Source organism: Brachyistius frenatus, unplaced genomic scaffold, assembly GCF_029030835.1.
Source record: "Brachyistius frenatus isolate BFR_SWC_R1_liver_20210118 unplaced genomic scaffold, ASM2903083v1 Contig_2, whole genome shotgun sequence".
NCBI lineage: Eukaryota > Metazoa > Chordata > Actinopteri > Embiotocidae > Brachyistius > Brachyistius frenatus.
Window position 1 is genome coordinate 3574564 of NW_027210601.1, and position 13942 is coordinate 3588505.

Below are 13942 nucleotides of genomic sequence, written 5' to 3' on the forward strand. Positions count from 1 at the left end.
CACCGCCACTATTAATTTATCCCCGAACCACACTGTCGATTCGCTGCACGCACGCCAGCAACAAAGATAACTTGCGACGCTTGTTGTGTGACGTAAAAGGACCCCACCGGTTGCGTAGTCGTCCAAAAATAAAGCCGGAATCAAAAAGTCCTGTAATTCGAAAGTCTTACAATCTATAGTCGTAAACTTCGTTTCTAGCGTCAAGATAAAATAGAATTTGCGGCGTGTATACAGATAGATTTGAATATAGGTTGAATGTATTTCATTTAAGCAGTTAATGTCATATGTATATGTCTATGTACACGCACGTGGGCTCTATATGATAAATGTTTTGTCTTTTATGCTTTCTCGTTCAGTTATTAAAGTAAAAATCTATATTATCTGTACAGAAAATACTGTGTATAAAAATGTCAACAAACTCGAACCTTTATAGCAGAAAGAGTACCCGAAGTTTTAGCAGACTATTAGGGTACTTTTTTTTGTTTGTTTATGGTCATTGAAACCTTTTGTGAAAAACTGTTACAGAGCATTCATTTTCAAGTGTCAATACATAATACAGAGGCAAAAATAAACATTTTCTAATCATCACCTCAATCCAAATTTGGGGATAGTAAAAACACAACCATAAAGTCCCTCAGTGCTTAATTTTAAACACTGAAATATCATTAAAAAGAAGTTATGTAGGAAATAGTTTCCTTTTTTACACAATTTATTTATGCAATAAAACACATTCATCTTTTATTTTTAAGCAACGCACTTCATTATTACTGCACCATCTTAAATGGTACAATTAAGAAATGTTATTCCAACTGCAGAAACACATTTGACAGACACATAGCAGAGTTGACTATATAAACATTTATAAACAAAACTAATTACTTATATATCTCAATACTGAATCAATATTAGCTGCCACAAAAGATTTTACAGGTCGTTGTCTTCTGGCTCAAAATATTGACAGTTTTACAAGAAGCACAAGTTCTACAAGAAGCATCTGATCTGACAGGAAGTTGATGTTTCAACAGCTCTTAGATTTCAATACATCAGCTTGTTAAGCAACTAATGTTGAATTTATGTGGAGTGCTGGTGCCATGACATAAGACAATTTCAGGAAACCTCCTTTCTTCAAGCATTTATAGGAGGATTGCAGAAAAGAAAATCTATCTTGTAGCAGTGTTTAGATTTGCAGGTGCCTACTGCGTTAATACCTAGTGTACAACTTTAATAACTACCACAAATAATACAAAAACAAATATCCTTAGCACCAAGAGCGAAATCTGTCAAAAAATTCCACACTTTTGAAAGCCAGTGCAAAGTTAAATTCCTGGAGATATGACCCAGGTGTTAAGTCACACATCACCATAATCACTTGTCGCACCGTAGAAAGAATTGCGGCCGGGTATCAAGTGGCGTGTCGCAACTACAGTCATACAGCAGGTCAGCAGAGCGAAGCAACAACCAAATAAAACCAAGACCGCCAGGGTGACCCACACCAGTGTCGTGATAACAAAGGCAAACTGGTAGGTCGTCCTCTGGCAGTACAGATTTGGTCCGTCTTTTGAGTAGTTTGGAGGATACACCGAATAAATCCAGCTGGTGCCTACAGGGTGCAGACAGACAAGGCATACAAGAGAACATTTCAGTTCAGTTTAGAGTTGAAACTGTCACTGGACTGAACTTAAAGGCCGAGAATATCTGCTTTATACCATGACTGATGGGGTCCAACTTCAACAAGAATTTTCCTTCCAAAGTTAGAACAGCTTTGCCTGTCTGATTTCCATCTATGTTGCTTTCATTGGGTGAGGTTTGATCAGATATCATTGACAGTGACCAAAAACCCCACCAGATGTCATCTGATTCTGACTCAAATAATGCTGGATCCTGATTGGTTGCACGGAATTAAGTGACATCACTTTTTTCTAAATGAGCTTCACCCACTTCAAAACATTAAAGGGTGCACAGAAAAGAAAAGGAAAGTATTGAAAATGTTAAATGACGAAAATTAAAAACGCCGGATCCAATCAATCATGCTAACACAGTAGGTATTTTTTGATTTTTGCTGCAATATGTTTCCAAGTACAAATACCTAAGGCACTACACTTAGTTTCTTTCCATCACTACCTGATTTTAAGCAAAAATGTAAAATGTGTGGAAAGATTCATTTTTGCGCTCACCTGCTATGAACCAGCAGAAACTGAAGATGTGCAGGCAGGTCATGCAGACCGTGCTCAGGATGTAGACGCTGCCGTCCTTGAACATGGACATGGTGTAGGCCATACACAGAGCGAGGATACTGCTTGCTCCCAGCACTATCAGGTAGATGGGGATGTAGGGGTGCAGAGGACAACTTCCCAGATGTGTGATCCCTATGCAGCCGAACAATATCAGATACAACCATGGTAAACATGAAAAAACATACTGAAAGCTGCATTCACAAAATATTTAAAAATGTAAGTTATGGTACTAGTACAAAAGTAGACCGACCCAATCCAATGGCTGCTATCATGACGATCCACCAAATCATGTTCACCACAACTACAAAAAAGAAAGAGGCAGAGGGTCAAGGATTGGTAAAACAGCAACGCAGATTCAAATAACGTAAAAGCAAGGCATGAATTTGATGAAGAAAAATCATCGAACCAATTGTTGCAATCAGCGTGGCTCTATGAGGCCTGGGCTCCATCTGCGGCGATGGATTCATATCTACAGTCAAGACAGAGAGAGTCCTGTCACACTTATACACAAACAACTACGAGTAGAAGAGCTGCAGCAGCACTGCTCCGTACTGTACCTGTCCAGCTGTGAATGGAGACACTTTTAAAAGCCGTTTTCCTCTTCCAGTATTCACCAAACTAGAGGAGCACCATGCGTGAGTCAGCGTCAGTCACTTCTTAACAAAGTGATAACTTTGTGAACATCCTTTGCCGTTTTGACAGGATGTTAAGACATACAGCAAGCGTTTCAACAACTTGTGCAATCCTCTCTGAGTCCAACGAAAAGGAAACAATGATAAAATCAGCCACCGTTATCTGAGATAAACAAACTGCATGCAATATAGGCTGAACAGCTACTGTACATCCCAGCTATAACTGTTTTGTTCTAAAGAGGGTCTGTGAAAATTATGCAATGACCTACCAACATTTTCAACGGGTTTTCAGGCTTTTGACATAACTCATCGGACTTGTAGTGTAGTTCCCTTTTTAAAAGTGATAAAAAATACATTTTAAAACCAACAGGAAACCGCGCAAAGATAAAAAAGCCGATGTGCAATTAGTTTTCATTAAGACTGTGGTTCTGTTGTGTGACAGCTGCAGTCATTTTGTGTTGCAAATGTTGACGCTGCATGTTTCCTACAAGACAGCTTAAGATCAGGATGTTGGTGCCAACTATAGAGGTGCCAACACAACCTGCTCCCATGTGTCTCTGCAGCAGCACTGCCACCCTGTGACGAACATAAACATGACTGTTCACATCAGTCCTGGATAAAATATGACTCTTGACAGCCATTCAAAGGGGTAAAGAAACAAAGACAGCGACCTCTGCCAACGTCAATATCAGCTTGTTGTTCATTTGGATTGTTTCAGGTTTATCACAGCTACCAAATTACCTGACTGGTTTTTAACTGACACAACGTGTCATGACAGCACTTATTATAACACACTTCATCAGTTTTCACAGCAGTTTATTGCTGCACAAAACTCCACATGTTGCCATTTTTGTTTGTTTTTTAATCGACATTTATTTTGTTCTCAGTATCTTTTGTGAGTGACACAAAGAGTTATAATTTAAACCATATTCCTTTTACTATGGTTGAATCTGAGCTACAACGGCTGTCTGGCTCAGACATCAGCAGTAAAATGTTTGATCATCCTCTTTGTAAGTGAAGTGAAACCTGCGTTGCTATGTATCGGGTTAAAGGCCTGTCCTCTCTTTATGACCACTTTTAGCTGGAAGTCAATGATCATTTGAATAATAGGCGCGGCGGGGAAGTCCATGCATATGATTCCAAAGCGCTGGTTCAGGTCTGTCTTGGCTCTCAGGTAGTCATACAGTTGTGCATTGATGCGCTGTGCGACGGCTCTGGGGTATGCAAACAAACCAGCTCCACTGCTGTAGGTGAGAAAGATCTGCGCATTGTTTCCTGCGGGGGCAGCCTCGAGGTGTTCGTAGACACTCTGCCATTTCTCCTCCACATGCAGGAGTGTGGGTACCTACAGGGAACAGCAAAAGGTTTTGTGGTTCAAAAGCATTTTGGGTCAATTCAGAAAATATTTCAAGCATCACAAACTGTTGTACAGATTACTTTAAAAGAGAATGGGAGGTCGATATACAACATATAGATGATATTATATCAGAGGAATCACATTTACTGTTCTTAGCTTAAATATTGTTAAAGACATGAATTTACAATACCACAGAGGCTGTAGTTTAAACATGTTACTGAGAAGCATTTTTGCCTTAAACGCTCTCGAAATGTTCAAGGATACTTATTAGATAGACATTTTGAAAGGTGAAGAAGCAATCTTTAGTAGAAATGATTCGTACACACAACAAATCAAAAAAGGACCACAATACAAAACTAGAAGATCAGAAAATTGTTTTTGACCAGAAAGGTCATCACTTTATCATTTTATCCTACGAGACATTTGTGTCAAATTTTGTCATGATTAGTGTATGGGTTTTTTCAGTTATGGCTATAAACATGTTCTATGAGGTAACAGTGACTTTGACCTTTGACATTTCACCACCAAATCTAATCAATTCATTATTGGAACCAAGAAAACGTTCGTGCCAAATCTAAAGACAGTCCCTGGAGGCCTTCCCGAGATATCACGTTCATGAGGATGGGACGCATGTATGTACGGTCCACCAAAAAAACACATAATGCCTCCGGCCATGGCTCTCACCAGTGACAAGGGATTAAAAAAAAATTATAATAATAATTTGTTATACCTTCCAGTCATCAGCTATGTCCAGGGAACCATACCGCATCCCCAAGTCTGGCCCAGAAAAGTCTTGCAGGATAATGAGTTTCCCTCGGGCCTCGCTCATGGTCGGCATGAGTCGGCTGTGCCATAGCAGGTCCCAGTGAGCGTAACGATGGATGAAGTCCACCACAGCACCGTAGATGTCGTACGTCTCACTGAACTCCTCTTTCACACGCATCAGCACCGTCTCACTTGGATACTCGCGCAGGAAATCAGCCACACCCTCCAGGACGTGACCAAAGTGCGCCCGCTGGTAGGACACCCCGTGATGGATGGTGAGGTTCCCCTTGACGTGACGCACACGGACGTCTAGAAAGCGAACACCGGCGCGGAGCTGAGAGGCCAGGCTCCAGGTCTGGCACTCAGCGTACACACCGCCATACAGGGCCATGGTGTTGTGAGTCCCAGGCATGGTGACCTCAGACAGCGGCTGAGCATCAGGGATTTTGGCCATCCAGGACGGGTTGAGGAACTCCGGGTTGGGAGTGTCATCATAGTCAGGTCTCTGAATCGCACCAGAACTCAAACCAATGATTCTAAAAAAAACAAAAACAGACAAATATGACATATTTAGTTTATCAGCCTTTAAACATGCCAGACGTTCATGTGACTTTTTTTTTTCTTTACTCAGGCACGACTGGAGTCTTACCATTCTGATGTGGGTGCTTTAAAGCTCTTTGATACTAGATAGCTGTTAATTGTGATGGCAATAAATGTTTTTATAGGTATATGTAGAGAACAATATCTCTAAATCACAGTAATCGTATGGTAAAGAATATAAATACAACTAATAAAAAAACAACAACACAAGTGCGTAGGCAATTTGTTCAGAGGTGCCAAGAGCTCAGTGCGCTGTGACGTATGAAAACACATGCGAGTATAAAACATTATGAGAAAACACTTCCTCTAATTGAACCTCATATGCACAGCATTTAGAAAAGAAGTGAGAAAACACACCTAAAGATTGAAATGTGATGCAAATACAGCAAACGAAACCACCATAGTTGTTTTTTTTCTGCTTTTGTACAGCTGCGTTATCTTGTATGGGTTTTTTTGTAGAATGTTTTAGATATCTAAATTTACTTTTCAATGCATTGCACACAAAGTTGCTCTTCAGCTTTTGATTGCTTCCCTTTGTATTCTCTGATTCACCGTTTGCACTTGTTGATCTGAACTGTCTGTGCAGGAAGAAATAAAAGCTGAATTTAAATAACCTAAAACGGGAATTTACAACAATATATTGGCACGCAGTGTGTTAGTCTGATTATGTGTTTAATGTATATGCAGCATGGTTTTTGTTTTTTGACATACTCACCCCAACAGGACAGTCAGGTCAGTTAACAACTTGTCCATTTTTACTGGACCTTGTCTTGTGTTGCTCCTCATGTCTGACTTTCCAGTCCTGAGAACAGAGAATGATTTAGAGGCAAAGGAAAGAAAAAGAAACAGAAAAACAAAAAATGTTATTTAGTTTAATGTACTAAGAGCAACTGGCTAATGAGACGATCATTTAGATACAGTAAGCAGAGCATCAAAAGACAAGAGATCAAGTGACAAATTGCCAGAAAAGTGAGAGAAGTTATCCAAATACTGTATCTATCCTGATGATCATAAAAATAAAAAAAAATCACTTAAAAATACTGTAACAAACAGGTAGTGATAAAACAAATGAAATTTTTGTTCTGGTTCAGTGAATGTTATTCAGTATCTTGCACTGTTATAATGGCATTGATGCCTACACTCCTGATTACAGATGGCAAGTTTAAGCTATTGTCTCAAGTTTACATTTATCGCAGAAAAACAGCAATATTTAAAGAAAGGTTTTTAAATCAATATTTGTTCACTTTTGGTTGAGAAATACATAAAATTAAGAGGAAACAGAAGCTAAATAAATTTTCAGCTCTTGTAAAATTCACTTGCTGACAAGAAAAATAAAGAACACATTAATTTCATGAGAGTGTGTCAGTCTATCAATTTGATTGTGGTTGGGCCTGAGGTCGACCTCACCTCACCCCTCTGCGCCAATTCAATGGCGGGCTTAAACCCATTTAATCCCAAAACTGAACTAAACCATCCACCGTTGCTTTATCGAACCTGCTGATGTGCTGCTCTGTTCGCTTCATACCTGAAACCAGAGGGTGTTCGTCCTCAGTCCAGTCCGGGTGCCTGGGAGATGGACGGCGGGCAGAAAGAGAGGGAGAGAGAGGAGCGGAGGTATCAGAGACAAAATGACAGCCAGCGTTTCGACCTGGGATGTTATTGTGGGAAATACCAGAGGGACGCAGCTGAGCCCTACACTACAGATCTGGGGTGGGAGTGCAGGGGTGTGTATGCATGAGGGGGGAGAGAGAGGAGAAAGGGGAGAGGGGGGAGAGGGGTATTCATCGGATCACGTCCCTAACCTACTGTGGTACGGAAACATCAAATATCCACGAGTCACATCAAGGAAGTAGATCAAAAATCCAGTATTTAATAACTTCCTTCAGTTTATGTTGGTGATTGCTTTGATATAACATATATACCTCATTCTATTTGAAAATAGCATGCAGACAGTGATTAGAAGGTGAAAGTCTGGTAAAGTCAGTAGAATCTTCTTATCATCACTTAAATAATGAGTCACTTATTATTGAGCAAAAGCAGCAAGTGGATCCTAAATCTGCAGCTTTTCTGACAACAAACAATAAACAGAAGTGAAGCTGGATCACAGTGATGAACTTGTGCTTCAGCTGGACTTCAAAAAAGACACAGTGGCTGTTCAGGTATATGCAAGGCAGACATTGCATTCCAGTTTCTCCCCTTTTCTCAGGTTCAAATCCAGTTAAATACCTACAGAAACCTCGACAAATGTCTCTCTAACCAGTTTTAAACAAAAGTTAACAATAATTTTCATTACAAAATGTCCTCTACGATGTGCGATTAATGTGGTCATGTATTTTGAGGTTTACGCTGAAACTCTTTTGTGATGTGTGGACTTAAGTTATCATTTTGCATTGCATTCTGCATGTGTAATCGATGAGCACTTGACATGTAACTTTGCTGCCTTTCTGGCCAGGTCACTATTAAAAAAGATTTTATTTCAAATGTTTTTTGACCTGGTTAATAAAGGTGAGACATATTTTTTTTAAAAGCTGCTTGAAACCTCCATAATTCAGTAAAATTGCAAGAAAGATGGTTTCTGTATTTCTATTATTTTGATGTGCTAAACTATAAAGTCGTGATCTGTTGGCCTTTTATGGCACAATGTAGCGAATGTTATGCACAATCAATCAAATAAAACAAAGTTGAATTGGAGGTGTTTTACAGGCAGAGTGGAGGGTGAATAAAAGCACAGCCTCCTGGTTCGAGTAGCAACTGTCACATTTCAAACATGTAACTTCATGTAACTGTAATTGTCTTTCTATCATCGGTAGAGCGTCACCAAGAAGGTCGGCAACGATCTACAAAACACAAAATGAATCTTTTTACACAAGCATCCCACACAAGAATTCATCTGGGTCCCGCTCGTCCCTTCAGAGGGCGCAGGCTGAGAGGAGTGTGAAGTCCTGAGTAAGGAGGGGTCAGGGCAGTGTGTGTGTGTGTGTGTATGTGCGTATAGTACTTGGAAAAATCTGCAGATGTTTTCCAGTTTTGTCTCATATCACTACGGGGAAAGTCAAATATTACACAACAGTGTTGTCCTTGTCCTGTTGTATAATGTTTGGTTAGCTGCTCCTACAGATTGTATACCCAGAGGGTGCATGATAGAAATTCCGGCAGTTTAAAAATAAATAAATATTCAGGTCAGGTGGAATCCAGGAAGCAGAGCAGTTTTTCTTTTACTTCCCCAGTGAACCACAGACTGGTAAAAACATTTACAGTTTATGTAAAATACAACTAATTAATGGAAGTGTGTGCATCTGCATCTGCCAATCGGCTTGTCGCTCCCTCACTGCGAGCTAAACACTCTACAAAATCACGACTGTTTGCTGTCCCGGCTCCTAAATGGTGGAATGAGCTCCCCAACGACATCAGGACAGCGGAAACTCTGTACCTCTTCCGCCGCAAACTAAAAACACACTGCTTCCGACTTTACCTTGAATAGGTAGCACTTTAGTAGCGCTTAAAATGCCACTTACTTATAGCACTTTGTAGTTTGTCTATCTTGAAGAAAATTGTACTTTCTTAATTGTTGTTGTTCTGAATTTGTACCCTCATGGTTGAAATGAACTTATTGTAAGTCGCTTTGGATAAAAGCGTCAGCTAAATGAAATGTAATGTAATGTAATGTTGTTGATGCCTGTATCAACAGTAATGTAGTTAATTTAACAATTGCTGTCTAAAATGTCTGACATATGATCGTTGGAAACTGGAGTTTGTTATTCAGAGAGAAAAAAACAAAACAAAGTCAACCCATCACTTATCTACCCAGCCTAATAATAGTCTGGGATGATAAATGGTGAGGGAGGTGTTCAGATCTAAACACTGCAATATAAAAGTACTCAATAAGAAGCAAAGATATTTGAAATATCTAATAATGTAGTTGGTGGAGGTGGACCTATGCTATTTTAGATTTCCCTGTAATCTGCAAGACTAAATACTGTTTTAGGTGCTGATTTTTATTCAGTCTATTAGACTTTGTAAGGGGAATGGACACAGTATTTGACATCTTAGCTGGTTTGTTGTACAATTGGCATCACTATGGGAACAATTTTTAAAATTCTTTTAAAATCACTTGTGATGGTTACTGAATGGGAGCATTTTTATTTAATGTGAGCTCACCAAATCAAATTCCTATCTGATATGTTGAAGTGGCAATGAATTGAATATAATATATTCCGTGCAGAAGCTCATTCTCAATACGACCGCCTGATGGAGCCAAAGTAAGACATTTTCAAGTGTGACGCTTTAAAACTCCTTCTAATGAAAATTTAAGCTTCTAACCTTGTTAACATGACAGTCAGAGTTTCATCCATCACATGCACTGTGAGGCCTTCCACATCATCGAGCTGCAGGCGAGCCATTATTCTTTTAATTCTGTTGGGGCTGCTGTTAGTTTGGCCATTTTCCACAGCAGAAATCCAGATTCATCTTAATGAGAGAATAACATTTACGATGCCTCCGTTCCACTCCCAATGAGCTGAGTTTGTATTGTATTTAATATTTCATTTCTATATCAGAACTATATTGTAGTATTTCAGAGACGGCTGTGAAACTGCACTTGGGATCTTTTGTATTGACAAGTCAAAAATGTCTTTAGGTGTTGGGGAGTCTCATGATGTCCATATCTCTAATGCTGTATATGTCTATGCAGCTTTTGGTCATGGGATTTTATATCATGTGTGTGGCCTTTTTCTCTGTTGGAGCATTAACTTTTAGGTAATTTAAAGGGTCAGCTCACCCAAATGTATTCAGATTTTCTCTCACCCCCAATTGTGTCTAGCTGCAAAACTCGTCACTTTCTGTCATCTTTGAACTGTTGACAGCATTTTCTGTCAAGACATTTTTCTTCCTACATTTTTACAACCACTATAGCTACCTGAAAAGTGCTGACAGCTTTTTCTGTGATACTGTATCTGCAAAGAATTGCTGAAATTTTCTTTTACACTGGCAAACAAAATAAACAAATCTATCTCTTTGGTAAGAATAGGAACAGACATGTGAATAAACATTTTCTTTTGTAATTTGGGTGAAATGCCACTTCAATGCTCTGTATGTGTCCTTTCAAAAAAGGATTGAATATGCTTGTCTTCACTGTTTGAAAATTGTGATTAAAAATAAATCAAAGTCTTCTCAGCAGTATCGGTGATGCTCACATAAAACCACAGACAATATGAAGTAGTTTGTTTCCTGATTTTTAAGTGTCACATTGTCAATCACCTACGCTTCCTGAGCATTTCTGTGGTATCTGGTCATCCAAACTGGTTAGGTGGTGTGGAACTTTACAATTAAAACAAAAAGAAACCCACTGTCAGTGTTGCAGCAGCCTGTGGTTGGAGCTTCAGCCACAATGGATCTGAAAAATCTACCCTCATCCAATCAGCACAGGGCATGCCTGACTCACTTCCTGATGTTTAATCCCTTATTTGGCAGGAAGGGGCCGTCCTTATTTGACTAGGGTGGAAAATGGTGGAAAGGAGAGTCAGACGGCTGCAGTAAACAGAGGGATACCAACAGTTTTATCTTTGGTGAGTAGACATATGTCGCCTCTGTGCTTTATAATCTCTCATCTGAAGGATGTTTAATCTCTGTGTGAAAGATGAATCAGCTGTATGGCACTGATAGGAGCACGAGTGGCTGATTCATGTGAGTGACCCGGAATCAGGAAATGAGAGAAAGATGCCTGAAAGCAAACAGAAAAACAGCCAGCCAGAATTTAAGATAAAATACCTGCTGGAGGTTATTTCAGCTGTTACAATGATACTCTGAAGGGCAAGACCTGTAACCATTTGTTTGTGTTCAGTCTTTCTTGTGTTACTACAAAATGAAGACACACCTATTGTTGTCCCAGAGTTAATTTTCCAGAAGGACAACATTGAGAAGGATGATTAATCGCACAACTATGAGACCGATGAATTACAATTAGATTTGGGTCTGTGGTCGTTGATTGCTGCGTGTCATCAGAAACACTCCTTTTAAGTGCTTTATTAATAACAATATGTTTTAATTGAGATTATTTACTAAAACACTAAACAAAATTCAGTAAAAAAAAAAAAAAAAAATCTAAATTTGAGAGATGTTGTTTTGCATCAATTAATTGTGAGTCATTGAAAAAAAACAAACTTTTCTTTTATGTTGATTGATTAAGTCTATTTTAAAGCTAAAACATCAAATTGTGGTGGTTCCAGCATCACAAATGTATTGGCTGTTCTTCTTTGTGTTCTGTCATAATGAATAAAATATGTTTAGGCTTTGGAATGTTTTACTAATATCATCATGAGCTTTTTTCTTCCTTTTTTCTTTTCATATTTTATGGATCAAATGAATTGAATAATTGGGAAAACAAACAAACAGATTTATCAATAATGGAAACATTGTTACCTCTATGCATAGTTATTGAAGGTCTGTGTGTAACATAGCATGACCCCTGTTGGTATCATCTTACAAAGTATGGAGTACAAGCAGCAGCTGCTGACATGTGGTGTGTATGCTCAACATTATGCCTTAAGCTTGATTTTTGGAGTCATGGTAGATGAGGCAACATTTGAGATTCTCTGTGACCAAGTTCTAAGTAAAAGCTCTTGTTTCCGACATCCAAAACAGTTGTGTTTTATGGTGCATTTTGTTGCTTTTTAAAATTTTTTTTTTTTTTTTTTTTATCTCTTCAGCCTTCAGATTCACTTTGTGTCGACCTTACCGTGGCAGCAGGGATGGCTGACGCAGAGCAAATCAAGAAGACTGCAGCCAAAGTGCTGTGCTGTGTGGAGAAGGTTTCCTCCTTTGCCTCCTCCATCGACCCCATCTTTGGCATTGTCTCCTCCTTGGTTGGGGTGGCTCGCAAGGGCCTGATAGATGAGGAGGATCATGCTCTGGACAAGGACTTCAAGGAGATCCAGACCAAGCTGGAGACCATCTCTCAAAAGAACCAACAATGCCTGAGGAAGATCCGCATTGATGAGGTGAACGAAACTTATGGGACGTACGAGGAGCACATCAAACACCAGTACACTGCGTTCAACAGCATGGTGGCCCAGGTGAAGAAAGATCCAGACAACACATCGCGCTACATGGAGACCTTTGAGAAAAGTTATGAGAGAGACAAGAGTGACATAAGCCTGGATGTGTACTACCGCGGTGTGGTGAGTTCAAACACGGTGTTTGGAAGATCTCTGCTGAAGGTGTATCTTGACAACTGTGACGGCGACCGTGAAATCATGGAGCGCCGCTGTTCACACATCGTCCACCTGTTCCACATTGGCCTCATCGCCCTAATGGCCTACACAGCTGTTACACAGGATGACGAAGACGACGTTCGGGTGAAGTGGGCCAAGAGGGTGCAGGAAATCCAGAAGAAGATGGAGGAGGTGCTCAGTCAGTGCAAAGACAAATCGTCCTGAACATGGACCTGCTGTGAGAGGACGTCCTGCGGGTTTGGTGGCGACAACACGACCAACGATCTGCGCTCTTAGCTGTGGACCAATGAAAAAAGACAAATTATGTTATAATATAAAATATATATCAAACCAAAGCCATGTTGATCTGTATCTGATGTTTGAAATGCAGCGTTTTAGTTCTTGGGTGTTTGTTATTTTCAAAGTCGTCATCATAGCTTTCAGCTGCTTGTCACACGTCAATAAAAGCTGAAGTTTTATACAATCTTCTCTTCAATAAAATGCATAAATGATTACGATGTCAACTTGTATATTTGTGAATTTCTGTCACTTTATCTACGCTAAAACTAGCCATTTATATATAAAAAAAAGTTATGCATTCCATAGATATCCACTATACAGTACAGTCCTCAGGTTTTATCCACTCTTCAAGGACATGAGTTGTACTTAAATTAAGGAAAATATAAATATTATTGAGCTCAATAAAACATTCATGTCAAACTAATAACCCTCAGTTCAGAATCAAAACGTAAAAAAAAAAAAAAAAGTGTGGATAAAACCAAATATTTATACATAATATAAAGGACAAAGTAACATTTGTAATTAGACCCATGAGACCTTAATTCAATTTGTATTAATACTCACATAACTTATAGCATCGATAAAGACATGAACGAAGCTGATCAGTGTTGAAAGCATTATTCTATTGAACAATTAGTCACCAAAATAAAAATCCCAGCTGTTCTTCTATTCCAGTTTACATGTGATAGTGTGTGCTAATGTTTTGGCTTCCTCAAGTCTCCCCTGGTTGCCAAGCAACTGCGCATTTCTTTAAGAGGAAAAACAAAAATCAGTAAATAGTACAAAACCATTCATGTAAATGTTTCTATAACTGCAATTAACCCCTGAATATTTTTAAACAAATAA

General features: G+C 39.2%; 3 protein-coding genes across 4 annotated transcripts; 1 reads left to right on the forward strand and 2 right to left on the reverse strand.

The window, feature by feature from the left end:
- Nucleotides 1-546: 546 nt before the first annotated feature.
- On the reverse strand, nt 547-2864 carry LOC138618412 (transmembrane protein 272-like). Of its 2 annotated transcripts, XM_069694145.1 has the most exons (5): nt 2792-2864; nt 2641-2703; nt 2485-2535; nt 2175-2366; nt 547-1600 (listed from the first exon to the last, which is right to left on the reverse strand). In XM_069694145.1, the coding sequence occupies exons 2-5, from the start codon at nt 2699-2701 to the stop codon at nt 1350-1352; spliced, it is 555 nt and encodes a 184-aa protein (XP_069550246.1). In that variant the 5' UTR covers nt 2702-2703; nt 2792-2864; the 3' UTR covers nt 547-1349. The 2 variants fall into 2 exon arrangements, with proteins under 2 accessions (XP_069550246.1, XP_069550247.1); XM_069694146.1 differs by lacking the exon at nt 2792-2864 and having other exon boundaries at nt 2641-2785.
- Nucleotides 2865-3839: 975 nt separating this feature from the next.
- Nucleotides 3840-7236, reverse strand: LOC138618400 (1-phosphatidylinositol phosphodiesterase). The gene is made up of 4 exons (XM_069694140.1): nt 7114-7236; nt 6304-6390; nt 4954-5524; nt 3840-4211 (listed from the first exon to the last, which is right to left on the reverse strand). Exons 2-4 carry the CDS (start codon nt 6372-6374, stop codon nt 3840-3842), a joined length of 1014 nt encoding a protein of 337 aa, XP_069550241.1. The 5' UTR covers nt 6375-6390; nt 7114-7236.
- Nucleotides 7237-11067: 3831 nt separating this feature from the next.
- On the forward strand, nt 11068-13320 carry rpz2 (rapunzel 2). The gene is made up of 2 exons (XM_069694155.1): nt 11068-11152; nt 12293-13320. The coding sequence occupies exon 2, from the start codon at nt 12335-12337 to the stop codon at nt 13019-13021; it is 687 nt and encodes a 228-aa protein (XP_069550256.1). The 5' UTR covers nt 11068-11152; nt 12293-12334; the 3' UTR covers nt 13022-13320.
- Nucleotides 13321-13942: the final 622 nt, after the last annotated feature.